At 39.2% G+C, this 18,019-nt stretch overlaps 1 protein-coding gene across 49 annotated transcripts in view; it reads right to left on the bottom strand.

The window, feature by feature from the left end:
- LOC126295245 (basement membrane-specific heparan sulfate proteoglycan core protein) overlaps positions 1-18,019 on the bottom strand; it is a 1,297,357-nt gene that overhangs the window by 145,406 nt on the left and 1,133,932 nt on the right. For all 49 annotated transcript variants that reach the window (XM_049987617.1, XM_049987624.1, XM_049987622.1 and 46 more), the window contains 5 exons: positions 16,862-17,028; positions 14,221-14,360; positions 12,527-12,597; positions 6,275-6,415; positions 885-1,031 (listed from right to left, as the gene is read on the bottom strand). In XM_049987617.1, coding sequence (XP_049843574.1) covers positions 885-1,031; positions 6,275-6,415; positions 12,527-12,597; positions 14,221-14,360; positions 16,862-17,028 — 666 coding nt within the window. The remainder of the gene's footprint in view (positions 1-884; positions 1,032-6,274; positions 6,416-12,526; positions 12,598-14,220; positions 14,361-16,861; positions 17,029-18,019) is intronic.

Raw genomic sequence — 18,019 nt, 5'->3', positions numbered from 1 at the left:
ATTTTTAATACCTGAATAGCACCTCATCACCTGACAACAGAGTATGAGAAAACATATACCTCGGTGAGACAGCAAAAATGAAAACTGATGAAAATCAAGACAATGACAGCAGGCGAAAGAACGTGGCCACTGCTTTTTGTGGGATGCATGTCTGACAAAATAAGGCGACCTCCAGAAAAAATTTTTTCAGTCACAATATTTTGTTGGTATAGGATCAATAAACATTTTTTTAATATTTCATGGACCATTTATTAACCAAAACATCACAGCTGAAGTATATATATTTGGTGACTGGTTTCGAACTAACTGGCTTATTCTCTCATCCCTGACCCACAGAGGATGCACTAAAAGAATGACAGGACAGGCTGAACTGAGAGAAGTCAAGAAGTTTGAGTACAAGATTCTTTGCAAAACAATGGGGCCAAGGACAAGACAGCACAGACTTTGAGGAACAGAAGAGTTATACAAGGATAATGAACGGTTGATTGAGTCAATAAAAAAATGACAACTGTGGACATCTGTTCAGGATGGAAGCATCCTGAATATTTTGATAAATGGTTTAAGGAAGTAAGGAAGGACCTCAAGAGCATTGCAGGGCATCTCAAACTGGTCAAAGTAGAGATTACCGATCCACAATTTCAAGAGCTTCCAAGATGAGGAAATGTAGAACAGCAGCTGGACGAAAGAGAGAAGACAGACAACCAGAGAAACAATGCAATGCTTTTTGGCCGCAGAAAAGGCTTCCAGAATTAAGATCTAGCCACAACTTTCTCTTCCTATGCTTTACAATGGTACCTGTTTTTGTATAAATTTCCTTGTTATACATCTCTAAACGTTCTCCTCCATCATGCAATATGTGGAAGGAGACATGAATGAGTACTTACTACAGGGCTGCGCCTGGAGAAATCTTGGAAGACTAACTCTCTGGCCACAGGGTCAACACGCAGTCCTTCTGTGATGGGTCGGTCCAGGTTGAGGGGGTCGTCAACAAGCTTGAAATCCTGTGCGTCGCGTGTGAATGCTGATGTTATCTGGAACACAAATAAAAATAAAAAATATATTTCTTACCTTTAAAATGTGAATAACGTAAAAGCTGCAATATGCAAGACTTTTGCAGCAGTCTAAAAGTAAACTAGCATATACACAGGAGAGAAGAATTTGGTAATGCTTATCTATGCGGTGTGAACAGTTTACACTCCTTTACTTTCTTTCTTTACTCTCTGTAACCAAATACAAGATCTGTTTTGGATTATGGATATGTAGAACATTTTGTCTTATTGCATGGAAATAATCCGAAGAATCCATTGTACCAAAAGTTATAAGGTTTTAATTATCAACCTGAAAAAATAAGATTTCATAATTAATTTTGTGTTTTTGAAAAGTTCACAGGTATTCAATCAAATGGCATCATCAAAATGGTGCGATATTTTGACAAGTTGACTTTTCATTATCTTCAGATAGTTCTGACACATCAGTTCTGCCTGAACATAGCAACAAGGGAATGTTCAGGGATTTCCAGAAACTGAGTATATTGGAACCTTCTCACATGGGCTATTTCACAAGATATGACAATTTCTGATAGTGTGATTCTGGTGGTAAAACGTGCAATTGCATAATAAAGTATTCTAAACTAAAATAGTCCTTCTAATTGTAAGAGAGTACAGGGTTAATCTAAATGATGAACCCGTTTTCAAGACTTTGTATTTATTCAAGTACAATTCAAAAATGAACAAGCTATGAAAGCTATGAAAAGAGGAAGTCTCAAAGTTTTTCACAATGTTTGATACCAATTTAATAATTTGTAATTTATTAGTTTTAATAATTATTTAATAATTAGAAGTGTGATAAATGTTATAGATGTTCAATGTGGCCACCATTGGCTGCATGGCAAACATCGACGCAGTAGCCAAACTCGTCCCACAAACGGAAAAGCGTATCTGCTGTTAATGAGAGCATGGCAGCAGTGATCCGGTTCCGCAGATCGTTCTGAGTGGTTGGTAGAGGCGGGACGTAAACAGCTTCGTTCACATAAGCCCATAAGAAGAACACCATAAGAAATAATCACAGGGTGTGAGATCGGGAGATCTCGGTTGGAAGAGCAGAGCCAGTGCTGAGGAAGGGAGTCATTCAAAAAGCTTTGTATGTCACGGTACCAATGGGGTGGAGCTCCATCCTGTTGGAAAATGAAGTCTTAGGAATCTTCCATAACATGTCCAGGTATGTGATTCCCGTTACAGTTTTTTCCGCAAAGAAAAATTGTGCATAAATCTTTGTACCAGATACAGCACAGAACACGTTGATCTTTGGTGTGTCTCTTTCATAATGGTGAATGAGGATTTTCCAAACTCCTTATGCGAACACTGTGTCTATTGACTTTTCCACTAAGGTGAATGTCGCTTCATCGCTAAAAATTACACACTGCAGATTGAGGGAGGCGGTTAGCACTCCTGACCTGATTCGCATTCAGGAGGATGAAGGTTCAATTGTGCATAGAGCCATGCTGATTTAGATTTTCCATGATTTCCCTAAATTGTTTCAGGCAAATGTCGGGATGGTTCACTCAAAATGGTACAGCCGACTTCCTTCCCCATACTTAAATAATTCGATGACACTGATGACCTTCCTGTTTGGTCTTTCCAACAAATCAAGCAACTGACCTACATGCTGTGGAAATGTGTCATCCTCCATCTTTGCTAGCACATAACCTCAAAATGCGAGACACTTCTCTTTGTCATTGGGGTTGAGAGCCTGCGCAATTTGTAATCGGTAGGGCTTGTACAGCAAACATCATCTCAGAACTTTCCATACAGTTGGTTTGGGTACTCCAAGTTCTCAACTGGCTCTATTGGTAGACTTACTGGGACTGCACACAAAACTTTCTCGAATCCATTGGACATCATCCTCTGACACACGTGGTCGGCATGTGCTTTTTCCTATGCACACACTCCCAGTCTGTTTAAATTGCTTAAACCAACGGTTAACGTTTTTGTGAGTTGGTGGTTTAATACTAATTGGTACAAAATGCCCACTGCACTGGAATTTGTGAATCACTTTTCGCGAACTCGAGAACTCAGAAAACTTGTGCTCCGGTTGCCATCTCACTCACAACTGACAGTAAATCAGAACGATGGCCCTACTGCCGTGCGAAGTCTACCGGCCACTTCCCCCACCGACCAAAAACATTGAAACTTCCTCTTTTCATTGGTATAAAGCTAATTCATTTTGGATTTGTACTTGAATATATACCAATTTTTGAAAATGGGTCCATCATTTAGAATAACTCTGTACTTACGGCTTCATTTTTACTTGTTAAGAAATTGTTTCATTATGTACAGATAATCGGTAAAACAGATAACTCACAACCTGTTAATAACTTACAAAAACATACAAAAGAATGTGTTACTGGATGTCTAGCTGCTTGTTATGCTACGCAAACAAGGGTTTATACTGCATCCCTCATTAATTATCTACATTTGACAGAAATTGTTTTTACAGGTATGCAGCTGGGGTGATGAGTCAATACCCAGTTACAGCTTTTAAGAGGCACGCTGGAAAAGTATCAGAAATCGAAACCTACTTCTGGATCAGGTGCTATCTTTAATCTACACCACAAACTGTTACAAAATCAAATGGAAAATCTTCCAAATTACAACTATGAAATAGGTAAATTCAAATGCAAATAACTACGCCCAGACATACCAAGCCTCGGCTTCAGGTTTTATAAAAAGGAAATTGATTTTGCTATTCTTGGGAGTCAAAGCCATTTACTATTGTCTAAATGTTAACACTTTTGACATTTAACTATTCTTTTATTTCGTTTAGGGCACTGTTGTAATTTGAGCTCTATACCGCAGTGATTCATTACCATCCTGTGGCAATTAGCAGTAGCACATGTCAAGTAATTCGTATCAATATTTGATTATACAACAACAATAAGTCAACGTCAAAATTCAGCAGCAGCATACATCCTGTTGATGGCGAAGCACGAAATTGAATTTGGAAGTTTGGTGTACGACATAAGTGGTGTTGACACGACAATCACTGTATCTCACGATAAAGCACATTCACATCTGCTATCACAAGCAATGTGAGCAATTACCAAAACAATAATAACAAATGCTTATAGAGACAAAACAACTGCAATAGTGTTCAAAACAAAATAAAAGAATATTCAAGTGGTGAAAGTGCTATCATTTAGACACAAAGAAAGTCAATGCCAGAAAAAGTATCATAATGTGAGGTAGTTTGCTGGGGAAAGAGGTAAAAATTACCTTCATCCTCGGTGAGATCATGGCATTTATCTGTAAAAATATTTTGACAGTGCTATTGAAAAGCATCACAAGTATAATTATTTAATTTATTACAAAATTAGTATTGTTAGTGCAAATGGAAGACCAGTATTATCACTTAAGCCAGCTACGAGTCGAAATTGGAGAATGACTGTACCTTACCCACTATAAACAAAGGTAAACTATTGGCAGAGTAATATTTATCTCAAGGATCAAGTAAAAATTTGTGTTGAAAAACTATGGTTGATCCTGTACACAGCATAAGTTAATCAATGCGATTAAAATGTTTTGTATTAATGCATTATTTGCTAATAAGTCATCTATATTTGACACTTAACAGTTTCTTGCTCTTGGCTGTTAAGACTGATGTGTCTGCTCTACAAGTGAAAATAATCAACTCTCTTCTTAATTTTGAATTGTATATTTATGAAAAAATCAAATGAGAAAAGTACTTCAAAGCTATAAGAGGGCTAATATTTTTATGAAAAAGAGAGAGAGAGAGAGAGTAAAATTACTGTGAAATAGTTCCAGAGAGGTGGTCTTTCATTGGGTTTCCTAGGAGCTCAAAGCCAATAGATCAATGAATGGTGCAATAGGCACCCATACTACTTTGAAGAGAAACCTTGCAATTTATGGGACACAATGTGAATGGCTGGACGATAAATAAACTACCATAGTAGCAAGTATCTGTGTGAAGTTGGTAGAGAGACAGAGGATCTGTATATAAAAAAGGTACTGAGAATATTGTGAATTAAAGTTAAAGAAAAGTAAACAAGTGTTGAAATCTTGCAATAATTCATAATAATCCTTTCAAATAGCAGTAGCACCTGAGAAAGATCTGTGGCACTGAAATTGCTACATAATAATAAACTATGACAATTACTATTGGGCTGCACGGAGAAAACATACGAATTAAAAATAGTGTTAATGCTTCTGTTCTAAAGTTTTGTAAGAAGCGCAAAAAGACATTCAATGTTACTAGAACACAATTTATATATAAATGTAGTTCATCCCTATGAAATCCCCAAACCACCCTCCCTACCCTCTGGCTCCTACCCTTGTAACTGCCCTCGGTGTAAAACCTGTCCCATGCACCTTTCCACCACCACCTACTCCAGTTCTGTAACCCGCAAGGTGTACACGATCAAAGGCAGAGCCACGTGTGAAAGCACCCACGTGATTTACCAATTGACCTGCCTACACTGTGAAGCTTTCTATGTGGGAATGACCAGCAACAAACTGTCCATTCGCATGAATGGACACAGGCAGACAGTGTTTGTTGGTAATGAGGATCACCCTGTGGATAAACATGCCTCGGTGCACGCCCAGCACATCTCGGCACAGTGTTACACCGTCTGGGTTATCTGGATACTTCCCACTAACACCAACCTGTCAGAACTCCGAAGATGGGAACTTGCCCTTCAGTATATCCTCTCTTCTCGATATCCGCCAGGCCTCAACCTCCGCTAATTTCAAGTTGCCACCGCTCATACCTCACCTGTCTTTCAACAACATCTTTGCCTGTGTACTTCCGCCTTGACTGACATCTCTGCCCAAACTCTTTGCCTTTACAAATGTCTGCTTATGTCTGTGTATGTGCGGATGGATATGTCTGTGTGTGCGAGTGTATACCTGTCCTTTTTTCCCCTTAAGGTAAGTCTTTCCGCTCCCGGCATTGGAATGACTCCTTACCCTCTCCCTTAAAACCCACATCCTTTCGTCTTTCCCTCTTTCCTGAAGAAGCAACCGTTGGTTGCGAAAGCTTGAATTTTGTGTGTATGTTTGTGTATCTATTGACCTGCCAGCGCTTTTGTTTGGTAAGTCACATCAACTTTGTTTTTAGATATATTTTTCCCACGTGGAATGTTTCCCTCTGTTAAGTTTCACTGTTAGATAAGAATAAGAAAGTTTTAGACAGGCTCAACAGGGATTCAAAGTCCCCTGCTCTCGTTAACGGCCAGGTAGGAGAGTGAGCAGTGCATTACCTGCGTGCGGTACCAGGAGGAGCTGGTGCAAGAGTCGGTGATGCCCATGCAGAAGCAGCTGATGCAGCCCTCCGGGTTCTGCGGCGCCAGGTGGAAAGAGTTGGGCTTGCATTGGTTGCACAGGGTCCCCGTTGTCAGTTCCTGGCATCAGGAGAGCAACATGAGTACTGTGTACATGCTAGCCTCTAATTTACTTATTACTATGTACACTAAATCTAATTAGGATGTGGAAAATTACTATTCATCTATAAAAACTGCACTGTGGCTATCATTTTAGTACGTAACCAGTAACCTCCATCCTGATTCTCTAAAGAATTGAACTTCCATGTGTAAAATACCTTCCCACATCTAACTACATTACAAATGAGTTAACACATTAAGCTAGTTTGTCACGCATTTCAATGTTTGTAACAGCATGTCTCTTTGACTATATATCATGCAATATAAATTTGCAGGTATATTCAGTAGTACATATGGAAGACACTGCAAACTGTTTTGTGTAGAGAATTATTAGTAAAGAAGTAATAAATCAAAACACCATGCCAGATGCTGCAGGTTTACTACATTGTAATAGGGCACAAACATGTGTGTGTGTGTGTGTGTGTGTGGGAGGGGGGGGGGGGGGGCTGCTGTAATCAGTGAGAAAAAGTTTCTTATATGCGAAGTTTGCAAGAAGTTGCCAAGTGCTCTCATTCTTAAATACTGGCTGAAAGTTGTGTGGGTTATGCACTAAGTGTTATGCTATCTCAACACATTTACACCGTTTGTAACATTATAACTTGACTTACTGTGTTAATCCTTTAATGTAATATTATATCTCTAAATGAATACATGATGACAGCATTTGAAATTTTTAAATTCAGTCAGTAATAATGTGGTCTAGAATGAAATTTTCACTCTACAGCGGAGTGTGCGCTGATATGAAACTTCCTGGCAGATTAAAACTGTGTGCTGGATCGAAACTCGAACTCGGGACCTTTGAAGTTTGGAAGGTAGGAGACAAGGTACTGGCGGAATTAAGGTTGTGAGGACGGGGCGTGAGTCGTGCTTGGTTAGCTCAGTCGGTAGAGCACTTGCCCGGGAAAGGCAAAGGTCTCGAGTTCAAGTCTCAATCCGGCACACAGTTTTAATCTGCCAGGAAGTTTCAATAATGAGGTTTGTTCATAAATGCCGAAATATTCGTAACTTTGTGAAAATGGTATGTGGAACGACATGCATCCCTGCACACACCTGTGTTTAATACATAACTGTCAGAAGTTTCATTGTAGTATGTCTACTAGTTACTGTTCAGTGCCGTATAGAGCAGAATGTTGTGTCGCACAGTTTGCAAATTTAGAGGAGCAACATGTCTGCAATAAATTTTGCATGAAACTCAAGAAAACCTTTACAGAGACACACCAAATGATGTAGGAAGGCTACAGTGATGAGTACTTAAGCCGTAATCAGTTTTACGAATGGGTCACACAGTTTAAAAATGGCTGAATCGAAGTCAAAGATGACTCTCGTTCAAGACGCCCTATGACCTCTAACAACGATTCTCGTGTCAGTAACATCAATGAAATTGTGCTTGGTAATTGAAGACTGCCTGTCCAAGAGATTGCAGAAGAATGTAACATATCAGTTGGATCATGCCACGAAATTCTGACACAGTATCTCCGAATGCATTGTGTTTCCACCAAGTTCATCTCACAGTTCACGAGCCAATAACAGAAAGAGCTTTGCCTCGCAATCTGTGAAGAGTTTTTGGGTAGTGCAAATGAGAACGAGATGTTTTTTAATAGAATCATAACTGGTGATGAAATATGGGGCTACAATTATGGTGTTGAGACCAAGGTTAAATCTTTGCAATGGGTCGGAAAAAGTTTTCCCGAGACCAAAGAAAAGCTTCTAAGGTCAGGTAAAATGTCAAAGCCATGCCGATGGTTTTCTGACTTTGACCGATAAGTTCATCACAAATTCATGACACAGGGACAAACTGTTAATCAATGGTGCTGTCAGGATGTGTTGTAACACCTACAAGAATATGTGAGAAAGAAACAGGCGAGACAATTCGTGGCTCTCGCATCACGATAATGCACCCGCAGGGCGTGACTACTTTGCAAAAAACTAAAACACTGTGCTGCCTCATCCTATTTACTCTCCAGACTTGTCCCCTGTAATTTAAAAAAGTTGAAATCCCCATAGAAAAGATGAAGATTTTCAACAATAGACGAGATCAAAGAAAACTCGCAGACAGCGCTTCGTGCGATCCAGCAAGAGGTCTACCGAGACAGATTCCAGAATTGAAAAAGACGTTGGGAGCAGTGTATCAGTTGTGGAGGATATATTTCAAAGGAGACCGTGCACACTAGGTAAAAGGTAAGCATAGAAAAAATTTGTGGACAAAGTTCCTGAATTTTCTGAACAGACCTCCTATTGTGAAATAACAGACCTCCTCTTATAAAATATTGAAAATCAATTTTTTTTTGTCCCTGGAAGATGTTAGATGGGCAAGCTGCAACTTCTTTTATTTTTAAAACCCACTCAAGCACAATTCTGTGTAGTTCTTTCTTCACGTACGCGATGCAAGAATTGTGATATCCTGTAGAAGTCAGGGTATCTTATTACAGGTACCTACATCTGCATGCAATGTAGATTTCAGTTTATGTTTGTGCGCAGTTGCAGTGACACTAACATTCATACTTCTACCACTGATGCCAGCAAAGGTAATGTCAAATTTAACTACGGTTTGTAGTTCAGTTATTATAAAGTTGATACGCTTAATAGTGCTTTGGGTTCTCTACCACATGGATCAAGAAAGTGCCAAACCACCTAAACTGGCCATTATTACATAATCTGTGCAGATCAAAGCTATTAAGCAAACTCCACAATGCTAAGTAGATTCTGTTCTTTTTTTTTTTTAAAAAAAGTAGGGATATTTAATTGTGTTTTGTTTCATTTGAAGAAGTTTAGAAAAAAAGGACACACGTCAATTAGCTATGTTGAGCAGAATGTTAAATCTGTATTGACAAACTAAGTGGCCTGCTATTTACATCATAGTGAGGGGGCACTGTAGGTGTTTCCCAGCGAAATGTGAGAAAATGGTCAACAGAATCAATGAAGAAGGTATAATGACAGATTAAACCCCCCTTTAATAGCACCAACAGGGTCACAGGACTCAGCAACAGGTTAATCATCATCACCAGTGCCACTCCGATGACACACTGTGGAGAGATATGCGATATCATCAGGGACACAGGTCCATCATCCACGTCGAGTATAGAGGCAGTTTTAGGGTGAGTAAAAATGGTACATAGTTATGGAATCATAATGCTATGTCAAATGGTAGACATCAGCCAATCAAGCTCTTTATGACACTCTGCACATAATTAGTGCTGTTCGGTAGTAGGTCTCATGCAGTTGTATGTGTGCTTTCTCTGTCACAAATGTATTATCTTTCACACCCAGATCTCCACTGGAAGTACTAATGTGAGTGACGTTATTGCTCTTCAGGTGTAAACACATGCTGCTACGTATAATGTGTGAATACTACTTGTACAACTCGCTTACCAGTCAGATAAAACTTTATCTGTATTTCTTTGTGTTTTAGGATATTTGTGCAACAGATGCCAGATAATGCTCTCTGAAACCAGCTGCATGATACATAAATGCATTTTAATCAGAGCTTACAACAATCTGCATCATATGAATGACAATACACAAAATTAAATGAACTTTCTGCCTTTTCCATTTCCAAAGCCAGCAAAAGTGCAGAACTGAAGTGTTTTCTAAGAAGGTAGCATATTATTTTCAAATCATTAAGTTTCCTAAGGCTACAATGAAATGAATTCATTAATTCATGCAATACATTCAGTCCCATGAGTTTTCCAATACAAAGAGACTTCAATAAAACCATATACTTAGTTGGAGCAGGAAAAAAACACTTTATTTTATGGCCAAATTTGGAAAATTTGGTGTTGTTTTTTGCTAAATTCAGCTTCATTTGTTAGGTACGTTCAGTGTTAGTTTATTTGTTTTACAATTTTGGCAGTTACTTCCTAATTTAAATGCTATTTTTCACCAATTTTGGTCTTTGCTAATTTACACATTACTTCTGATATCACATCATAGTTATGCTTCAAATGAACTGCAATTTTAAGATTATATGAGGTCTGCTCAAAATATTTCAGAGCAAAAGCAATTTCACGCTACAGGTGTGTGGCAGAGAAATGTGGTTGGCATTACTGTAGATGCCTGGTTTAATGTGTAACTGCCAGAAGTTTCATCGGTGATGTCTCTTACTTACTGTTCAGTGCTGTATAGAGCAGAACGCTGTGTTGCAGAGTTTGCGAATTTTGAGATGGCAGAGTTAGATGAGCAATCTATCTGCATTAAATTTTGTTGAAACACAAGACAATCTTTACACAGACATACCAAATGATGCAGGATGCCTATGGTGATAAGTGCTTAAGCTTTTTCTGGTATCACGAGCGGTTCACACTGTTTAAAAATGTCCAGATGGAAGTTAAAAGATGAGCCTCGTTCAGGATATCCTTCGACCACTACCGACGATGCTCATGTCAGGAACATCAATTAAATTGTGCTTGTTGCTTGAAGACTTACTGTCCAAAACACTGCAGAAGAATGTAACATTTCAGCTGGATCATATTATGAAATCTTGACACAGAATCTTAGAATGCACTGTGTTGGCACCAAGTTCGTCTCACAGCTCACGAGTCAAGACCAAAAAGACCTTCGCCTCGCAATCTGTAGAGGGCTTCCTGATAGCGCAAATGAGAATGAGATGTTCCTTAAGAAAATCATAATTGAAGATGAGATGTGGGTCTACGGTTATGATGTTGAGGCCACGGTTCAATCTTCACAATGGGCCGGGAAAGGTTCTCCGAGACCAAGAAAAGCTCATCAGGTCAAATGTCAAAGCCATGCTAATAGTTTGCTTTGACTCTGAAAGTTCATCATGAATTTGTGCCACAAGGATACACTGTTAATCGATGATACTATCAGGATGTGTTGTGACACCTGTGAGAAAATGTGAGGAGGACATATGGCGAGACAATTCAGAGCTCTTGCATCATGATAACACATCCTCACATTCACCTCTGTTGGTGTGTGGCTCTTGCACAAAAACCAAAATCACTGTGCTGCCTCGTCGTCCTTACTCTCCAGACCTGGACCCTGCAGACTTCTTTTTATTCTCAAAGTTGAAAACCCCACTAAAAGGACACAAATTTGCTACAACAGATGAAGTAAAAGAAAATCTGCAAACAGCTCTTCACATGATCCAGCAAGAGGTGTAACAAGGCTGCTTCTGGAACTGGAAACGGCATTGGGAGCAGTGTATCAATTGTAGCGGAGCGTATTTTGAAGGAGATCATGCACAATAAATAAAAGGTAAGCGTAGAAAAATTTTGTGGACCAAGATCCAGAATTTTTTGAGCAGACCTTGTACATGAGCCTCAGGTCTGAAGAAATAAGAAGTCAAAATACAATTTCAACATTCAATAACTACTAATATATTATAAAAGTTGACAATTTCTCAGTATTTTGTAAAAATTACCAAATTTGTGTTACTTCATTAACAACTGTCAATTTCACATTATCATTTTCGTGAAACTTTCCTGTCCCTACATATAAGCTCTTGATGTTACCTGCACTGATAGCAAAGTGCAGAGAAATTTAGGTTCCACACATATGTCAGTTCAGTAATAGATATTTCTTTTTATTTATTTTTGTTTGTTTGTATTTGCTACAGGATGACTAAACAGGTAATTCTCATGATTCCAATGAATTCATATATGTTGTACTGCAAATGATTGAAGTACAGGATAATATGAACATAGTTTATGAAATGGAGATCCAATTCTACATGCTGAGAAAAATCTACATCCACATACTTTAGTACTTTTTCTGCACTTACCACATTATTGCAGCAAGGAGAGCATGGGAGAAAAGTAAACAATACATTAAATTTCCACTTTACATTTGTATCACAGAAAAGCAAAGAGGTACTATAGTTTAGAATTGGTGTTTTTATATGAAGTTAATTTTTTGCAGTGCTGATACCATGCTATGTGCAATTTTTAGTAATTAATTAGTAATAAAATCTTCATAGTATTAAATTATACTTGTTTTGTGGCTTTTAACTCCAGCATAAAAACTAAATTTTCATTGCACAGCATGGTCACTGGCTCTCTATAGCCAAGTGTGGCAGGAGTTTCTCTTTATTCTGTCATTTTCAGGATCTCAACTCACCTTGCAACGACATTGCCCAGTCACAGGATCCACTTCAGTCGAGAGGCTACCAGCAGGATCGCACGGTCCGCCTAGAAATCAAAGGCTGTGATAAGCAACAACACAACACACACATTTTAAATAAGTACCTATCACACAAGTCTGCCCAACTTTAGGAGTGGGTGAATAAGTTTATGTGATGGGTAACTTACCATTAGTTTCACACGTTCTCCCTCAGTCAGGAGACAATATATCACAAGTTTTGTTTCCTTCCCTAAATGTATGCAAGGGCAATATACAGGAAACGAAGAAAATCTCACAGAAGGTAAGAAGAGATAGATAAAGATGAGATGGGAGATTCGATACTGTGAGAATAATTTGACAGAACACTGAAAGATCTACCGCAACAGTCCAAAAATATTTCAAGCCTGTATTAATGAAAATGCGGAGAAAAGCTAAGATGGCAATTTTTATGTTTCAGGTGTCCTAAATAGACTCCTGCCACTCAAGTACAGCGTACAGAGAATGTTCATACAATCATGTGGAACTTCCAGGAAAGTCATTCTTTGGAATGTTGTTCAACTCAAGCATCACATTGGCTTGAATGCTGCTTCCATCCTAAAATTGTTGATCCTTCATGTGAATTTCTGCACGCTGTCATTTCGATACAGGCTAGTATCGATAACATGAAGGCTCCTTACCTGTGATAGTCTTTCTCCAGAAAAGAAATGTCTGTGATTTGCATTTTAATCCAGTCCCAGCAAACGTGCATACATTGCTGTTTTTGTTCGGAAGTCAGGGTGTGCACACGCTTTTCTCTCCTTCAAAACATTTTGGAGAATATCTTGAACATTTGATTCAGATATGCTGCAATTTGTGACACGCTACACAATGAATTTTTCACTCAGCAGTGGAGTGAGCACTAATACAACACTTCCTGGCATATTAAAGCTGTGTGCTAGGCAAAGAATCAAGTTCACAACCTTTGCCATTAAGTGCACATTCTGCTGCATCGTGAAAAAAATCATTCTGGAAACATATCCAAAGCTGTGGCCAAGGCACATCTCCACAATATCCTTACTTCCACGAGTGTTAGTCCTGCGAATTCACAGCAGAATTTCCCCGTAGTTTGGAAGGTAGGAGATGAGATACTGGCAGAAGTAAAGTTGTGACGACAGATTGTGAGTCATCCTCGTGTAGCTCAATAGGTAGAGCACTTGTCCACGAAAGGCAAAAGTCCAGAGTTCGAATCTCAATCTGGAACACAGTTTTAATCAGCCACAAAGTTTCACTGACACACTATGTTTACATATTCAGTACGTAACATTGCCTCCTCACAACTGACTGGTCAAATGCACTTCTGCCGTTTGTAGTTGTTAGTCCAACATTCCACCATAGTTACTGCACTGACATTGCTTCTACCCCAGAATAAAATCTGTCTCGGAAATGTTTGGACAGAAGGTCTATGCCAAAGCAAGGCACTTGGAGTGGATGACACTCTCTCAGACCTGGTGTGGAACATGAAATACTGTCAGACTTGAAGAAGAATGCAATAATTCCAATTGGAAAGAAAAAGGATGCTGACAGGTGTGAATACTACCAAAAACATCAGTTTAATAAGTTCCAGATGCATAATATCGACACACAATATTTACATAAGAATGGAAAAACTGGTAGCAACCGGTCTCAAAGACCAATTTGGGTGTGTTACCTACCTGGAGAGCAAGAGTCCCCTGGGATAAGAGGATTCCCAGTATATCCCACATCACAGCGTTCACAACGGCGTCCGACATATCCTGGAGGGCAGTCGCAGGTAACCTGTCCATCGGTGTCCAAGAAACACGAGCGTCCAAACCTGCTCAGCAAAAGAAAACAAAATTGGATAATTAGATAACTCCTACTAAGAGGCAACAATTGCTAATAAGAGCAGAGAAGCTGAAGTATTCAATTTATGAGCACACCAGACACGACCAACAGCTTGTCAATTAAAAATAGTTTCGAACCTGACAGGTCAATGTTATCAGTGAATGCAGGTATATTTCAACCAGTTTTGGAGTGAACATGTTACACAAAAATATAGGTTACTTTCCAAACAGTCCTTACACATGTTATACAGTTCTTAAATTAAGTTCACTGAACAAAATATCAGTAACCCCTTAAAAAGAGTACATCTGTCACCAGGCAGTCATATGGCCCTCCACCAACGATGCATGTCACAGCAGCAGAGTGGTGTGGTGTGTATGTGACAAATGAATGTACGGAGTAGCACAGTGAGATGAGTCGGCGTGACAGAAAGGTGCTCTCGTGTTTGGACAAGACCTTCAGCTGCCTGTAAATGAAGTTGCCCCACTTGTTCATGTATCAATGTAGACTCCACAATACATTTATAAAGAATAGTATAACACACGACCATGTAATACAGTGTAAGAATACTGGTGATAAAAATATCCTAAAATTCAAAAATCCACATTTTCTTGAGTGCAAATGATGAAACCATAGAAACATGACAAATTCTCACGGGCATTTTACACTCTGTGATGTTACAATCACAAAACGGGGCACAGATGTGAAAGCTAATGCAGATGAGTAAGAAAAACAAACCTGTAATGTTCAGATAGAGCATTAGTAGTGTCCTGCTTGTAGCAATCATGTCATCTGAATGTCTGGGTATAATCTTGCAAAGCATTATACTAGGTCGGATAAAAAGACATCGAATCAACTCAGAGGTAGGCCAAAGATTTGTTACTGGTAGCTTCGAGAATGCAAGTGTTACAGAGATGCTCCGGCAACTCAAATGGGTATCTCTGGAAGGAAGGTGATGCTCTTTTTGAGGAACACTACTGAGATAATTTAGGAAACCAGCATATGAAGCTGACAGCAGAACAATTCTACTGACACCAAAATACGTTCCGTGTAAGAACCACGAAGATAAGATGTGACAAATTAGGGCTCATACAGAGGCATACAGACAGTTATTTTTCCTACACTATTTGCGAGAGGAACAGTTAAAGGAAATGACCAGTAGTGGTACAGAGTACCCTCTGTCGTGCACCATACAGCGGCTTGCGGAATATATACGTAGATGTAGACCTGGAGCTTGAGAACTCGTAGACAATAATGAAAATTTCCGACGTCTGAGATCACGCCAGAGGTATAGTGGTGACACTTAAATGTGCCAGTTCACTCGTATGCAAAAACAAACAAGAAATTAGACTGTGTGAGGAATAGTAGTGTTGTGCCTGAAGAACTCCTCCCTCCCTCATGCTGAGCTGGTGGTCTACACCCATGCTTTGCACTTCTGCCAAAGCACAACTGACACAAAGCCATAGAAACCAATGATACTTTTGGGGTTGTAGGAGTCATATTCGATCCATGTGTTGGTCCAAGATTAGTCTCTTCACTCATTTCAAAATAAGAAAAGAAAAAAGTGAGCAATGAAAAATAGCAAAAAAATTTGGTAACAGCTGCTACGCAATGGTTGGCAGTGCTGTAAACGAGACAGTACCATTACAAACGGTATTGTAAGATGCTCAAAAATGTTATTAGGAAGGCAAATAGTATGTGGTATGCAAATAAAATAGCTAATTCAAAGGATAAAATTAAAACCATATGGTCAGTTGTGAAGAACGTGTCTGGTCGGCGGCACAAGGTCAACGATATAAAGTCAGTTCGCAGTAAAAATATGTCTGTTACTGATAAATCAGATATATGTACATTATTTAGCAATCATTTTCTGAGCATTGCTGGTGGATTAAATAAAAATTTAATCATATATAACTTTCTTGGCAAATGCCTTTCCGAGATTGATGTCTGTGATACAGACAAGGGGGATATTGAGTCAATAATCAAATCATTGAAGACTAAGAACTCTCATCGTTACGATGGAGTGTCTAGCAGAATATTAAAGTACTGTACTGCACATGTTAGCCTTGTATTTAGCCATATTTGTAAGTTTTCCTTTAGGAATGGTCGGTTTCCTGAACGATTAAAGACTGTGGATGTTCTACATCTATCCCTTCACCCACTCTTGTAGTACATCCACAATTTTTTTTTACTGGGACTCAGTTAACATGTAACGAAACTGTTCTGCACACTTCTTTCGATCAGCAAAACAGTTGAGCTTCATATAAAAGTTCTGAGAACTCTCTGACATTTCCCTCACATTTTCAGCAAGTACAATTTCCCCTGGAACTACAAATTTTGCGGTTTTCAAAGCAAGTCGCAACCTCGGTTTCGGCCACCAAAAAAATGGCTCTGAAATCCTGCAGTGTTACACGAATTGTGGTTAAGTTGCAAACAACATATTAGCTACATTTTAGGGACAGACGACAGTGGCTGGTGGTGCGGGATACTCACTGGTTGCCAGGGCTGGTGAGCGGGCAGGGGCACGGCTGGCAGGGGATGCCGCGCTGCGGGTCTCCGTACTCGCCCGGCCGGCACGACTGCGGTGTAGGTGGCGCACTGGGCACGCACACGCCCAGCCACGGGCCCTGCGGGCGGTGCTCGTAGCCTTCGGCGCACCTCTGGAATGGCAGAAAGCGAGTAGTGATGACATTAAACGGCCGCACAGCCGACACCTGATAATCTAGCGTAGAGGACTAAATTAACTGTGCCGTTCATTAGTCATAATGTTAGTGTTGTAGGCTGCAGTCCGTGACTGATTCGATGCAGCTTCCCACACTAGTTCACCTTGTGCCTGCTTGCTCATCTCTGCATAACTGCATCCATCCATTCATCATGTTCTATAAATCCCATGAAGGAGGTGGACTGTCAGCAATGTGGGATAAGTCATTAACATACGACAAGACAGTCGTAGTTTACTTATACAGATTAGAATTCTATCACTAAGTGCTATACCGGCATATCAATTTTAGTTAGAACAGGAGCTGCTACTTTGAAACAAGCTGCTGCTTCTTCAGTCACAGTAAATGTCTCCTGCTTATCTCCTTTTGCTAACTCAATATTACTTGATTAGAATGCTAGGTGAATTGATGACTGAGTCCTGTATTCCATTGATGAATTTCTACTTAAATACTGGTAGCCAGTAAAACAATGCCTCTTTTTTTAAGTGTAGCTGCACGAGTAGGAATAAAATGACGTGTTCATTAATGTTGACAGTAAACAGTACTCATTTATACATTCTATAAACTGACTTGTTCAAAATCATTTCAATAATAATTTAAAAAATCATTCCTTTTTTTTTACACGAGAAGTCAAGATTGCTCAAACATCCACAAAAAAAAAAAAAAAACATAACTGTTCTAATTTTAAAGTGAGGCACACGAGGAGGCATGGTATTTGATTTTAATTGACCATAATCAGTGCTAAATGTTGGCTTGATATATGACTTTTGTAGTAAGATATTGGGCATATAATTATTATTTCTTTTGCACTTTTTAGTATCTTCAGGCCTGTTTACATTTAAAAGTAATTCTGCAGTATTGTATATTCTGGTTTTTGGTTCTCAGGATGACTAATTTGAACCAGAACTGTTTAACCGTCATTAGCTCACCA

Source organism: Schistocerca gregaria, chromosome 11, assembly GCF_023897955.1.
Source record: "Schistocerca gregaria isolate iqSchGreg1 chromosome 11, iqSchGreg1.2, whole genome shotgun sequence".
In the NCBI taxonomy this organism is placed as follows: Eukaryota; Metazoa; Arthropoda; class Insecta; order Orthoptera; family Acrididae; genus Schistocerca; species Schistocerca gregaria.
The sequence above is the reverse complement of the archived record's forward strand: the minus strand, read 5'-3'. Positions and strand labels throughout refer to the sequence as shown.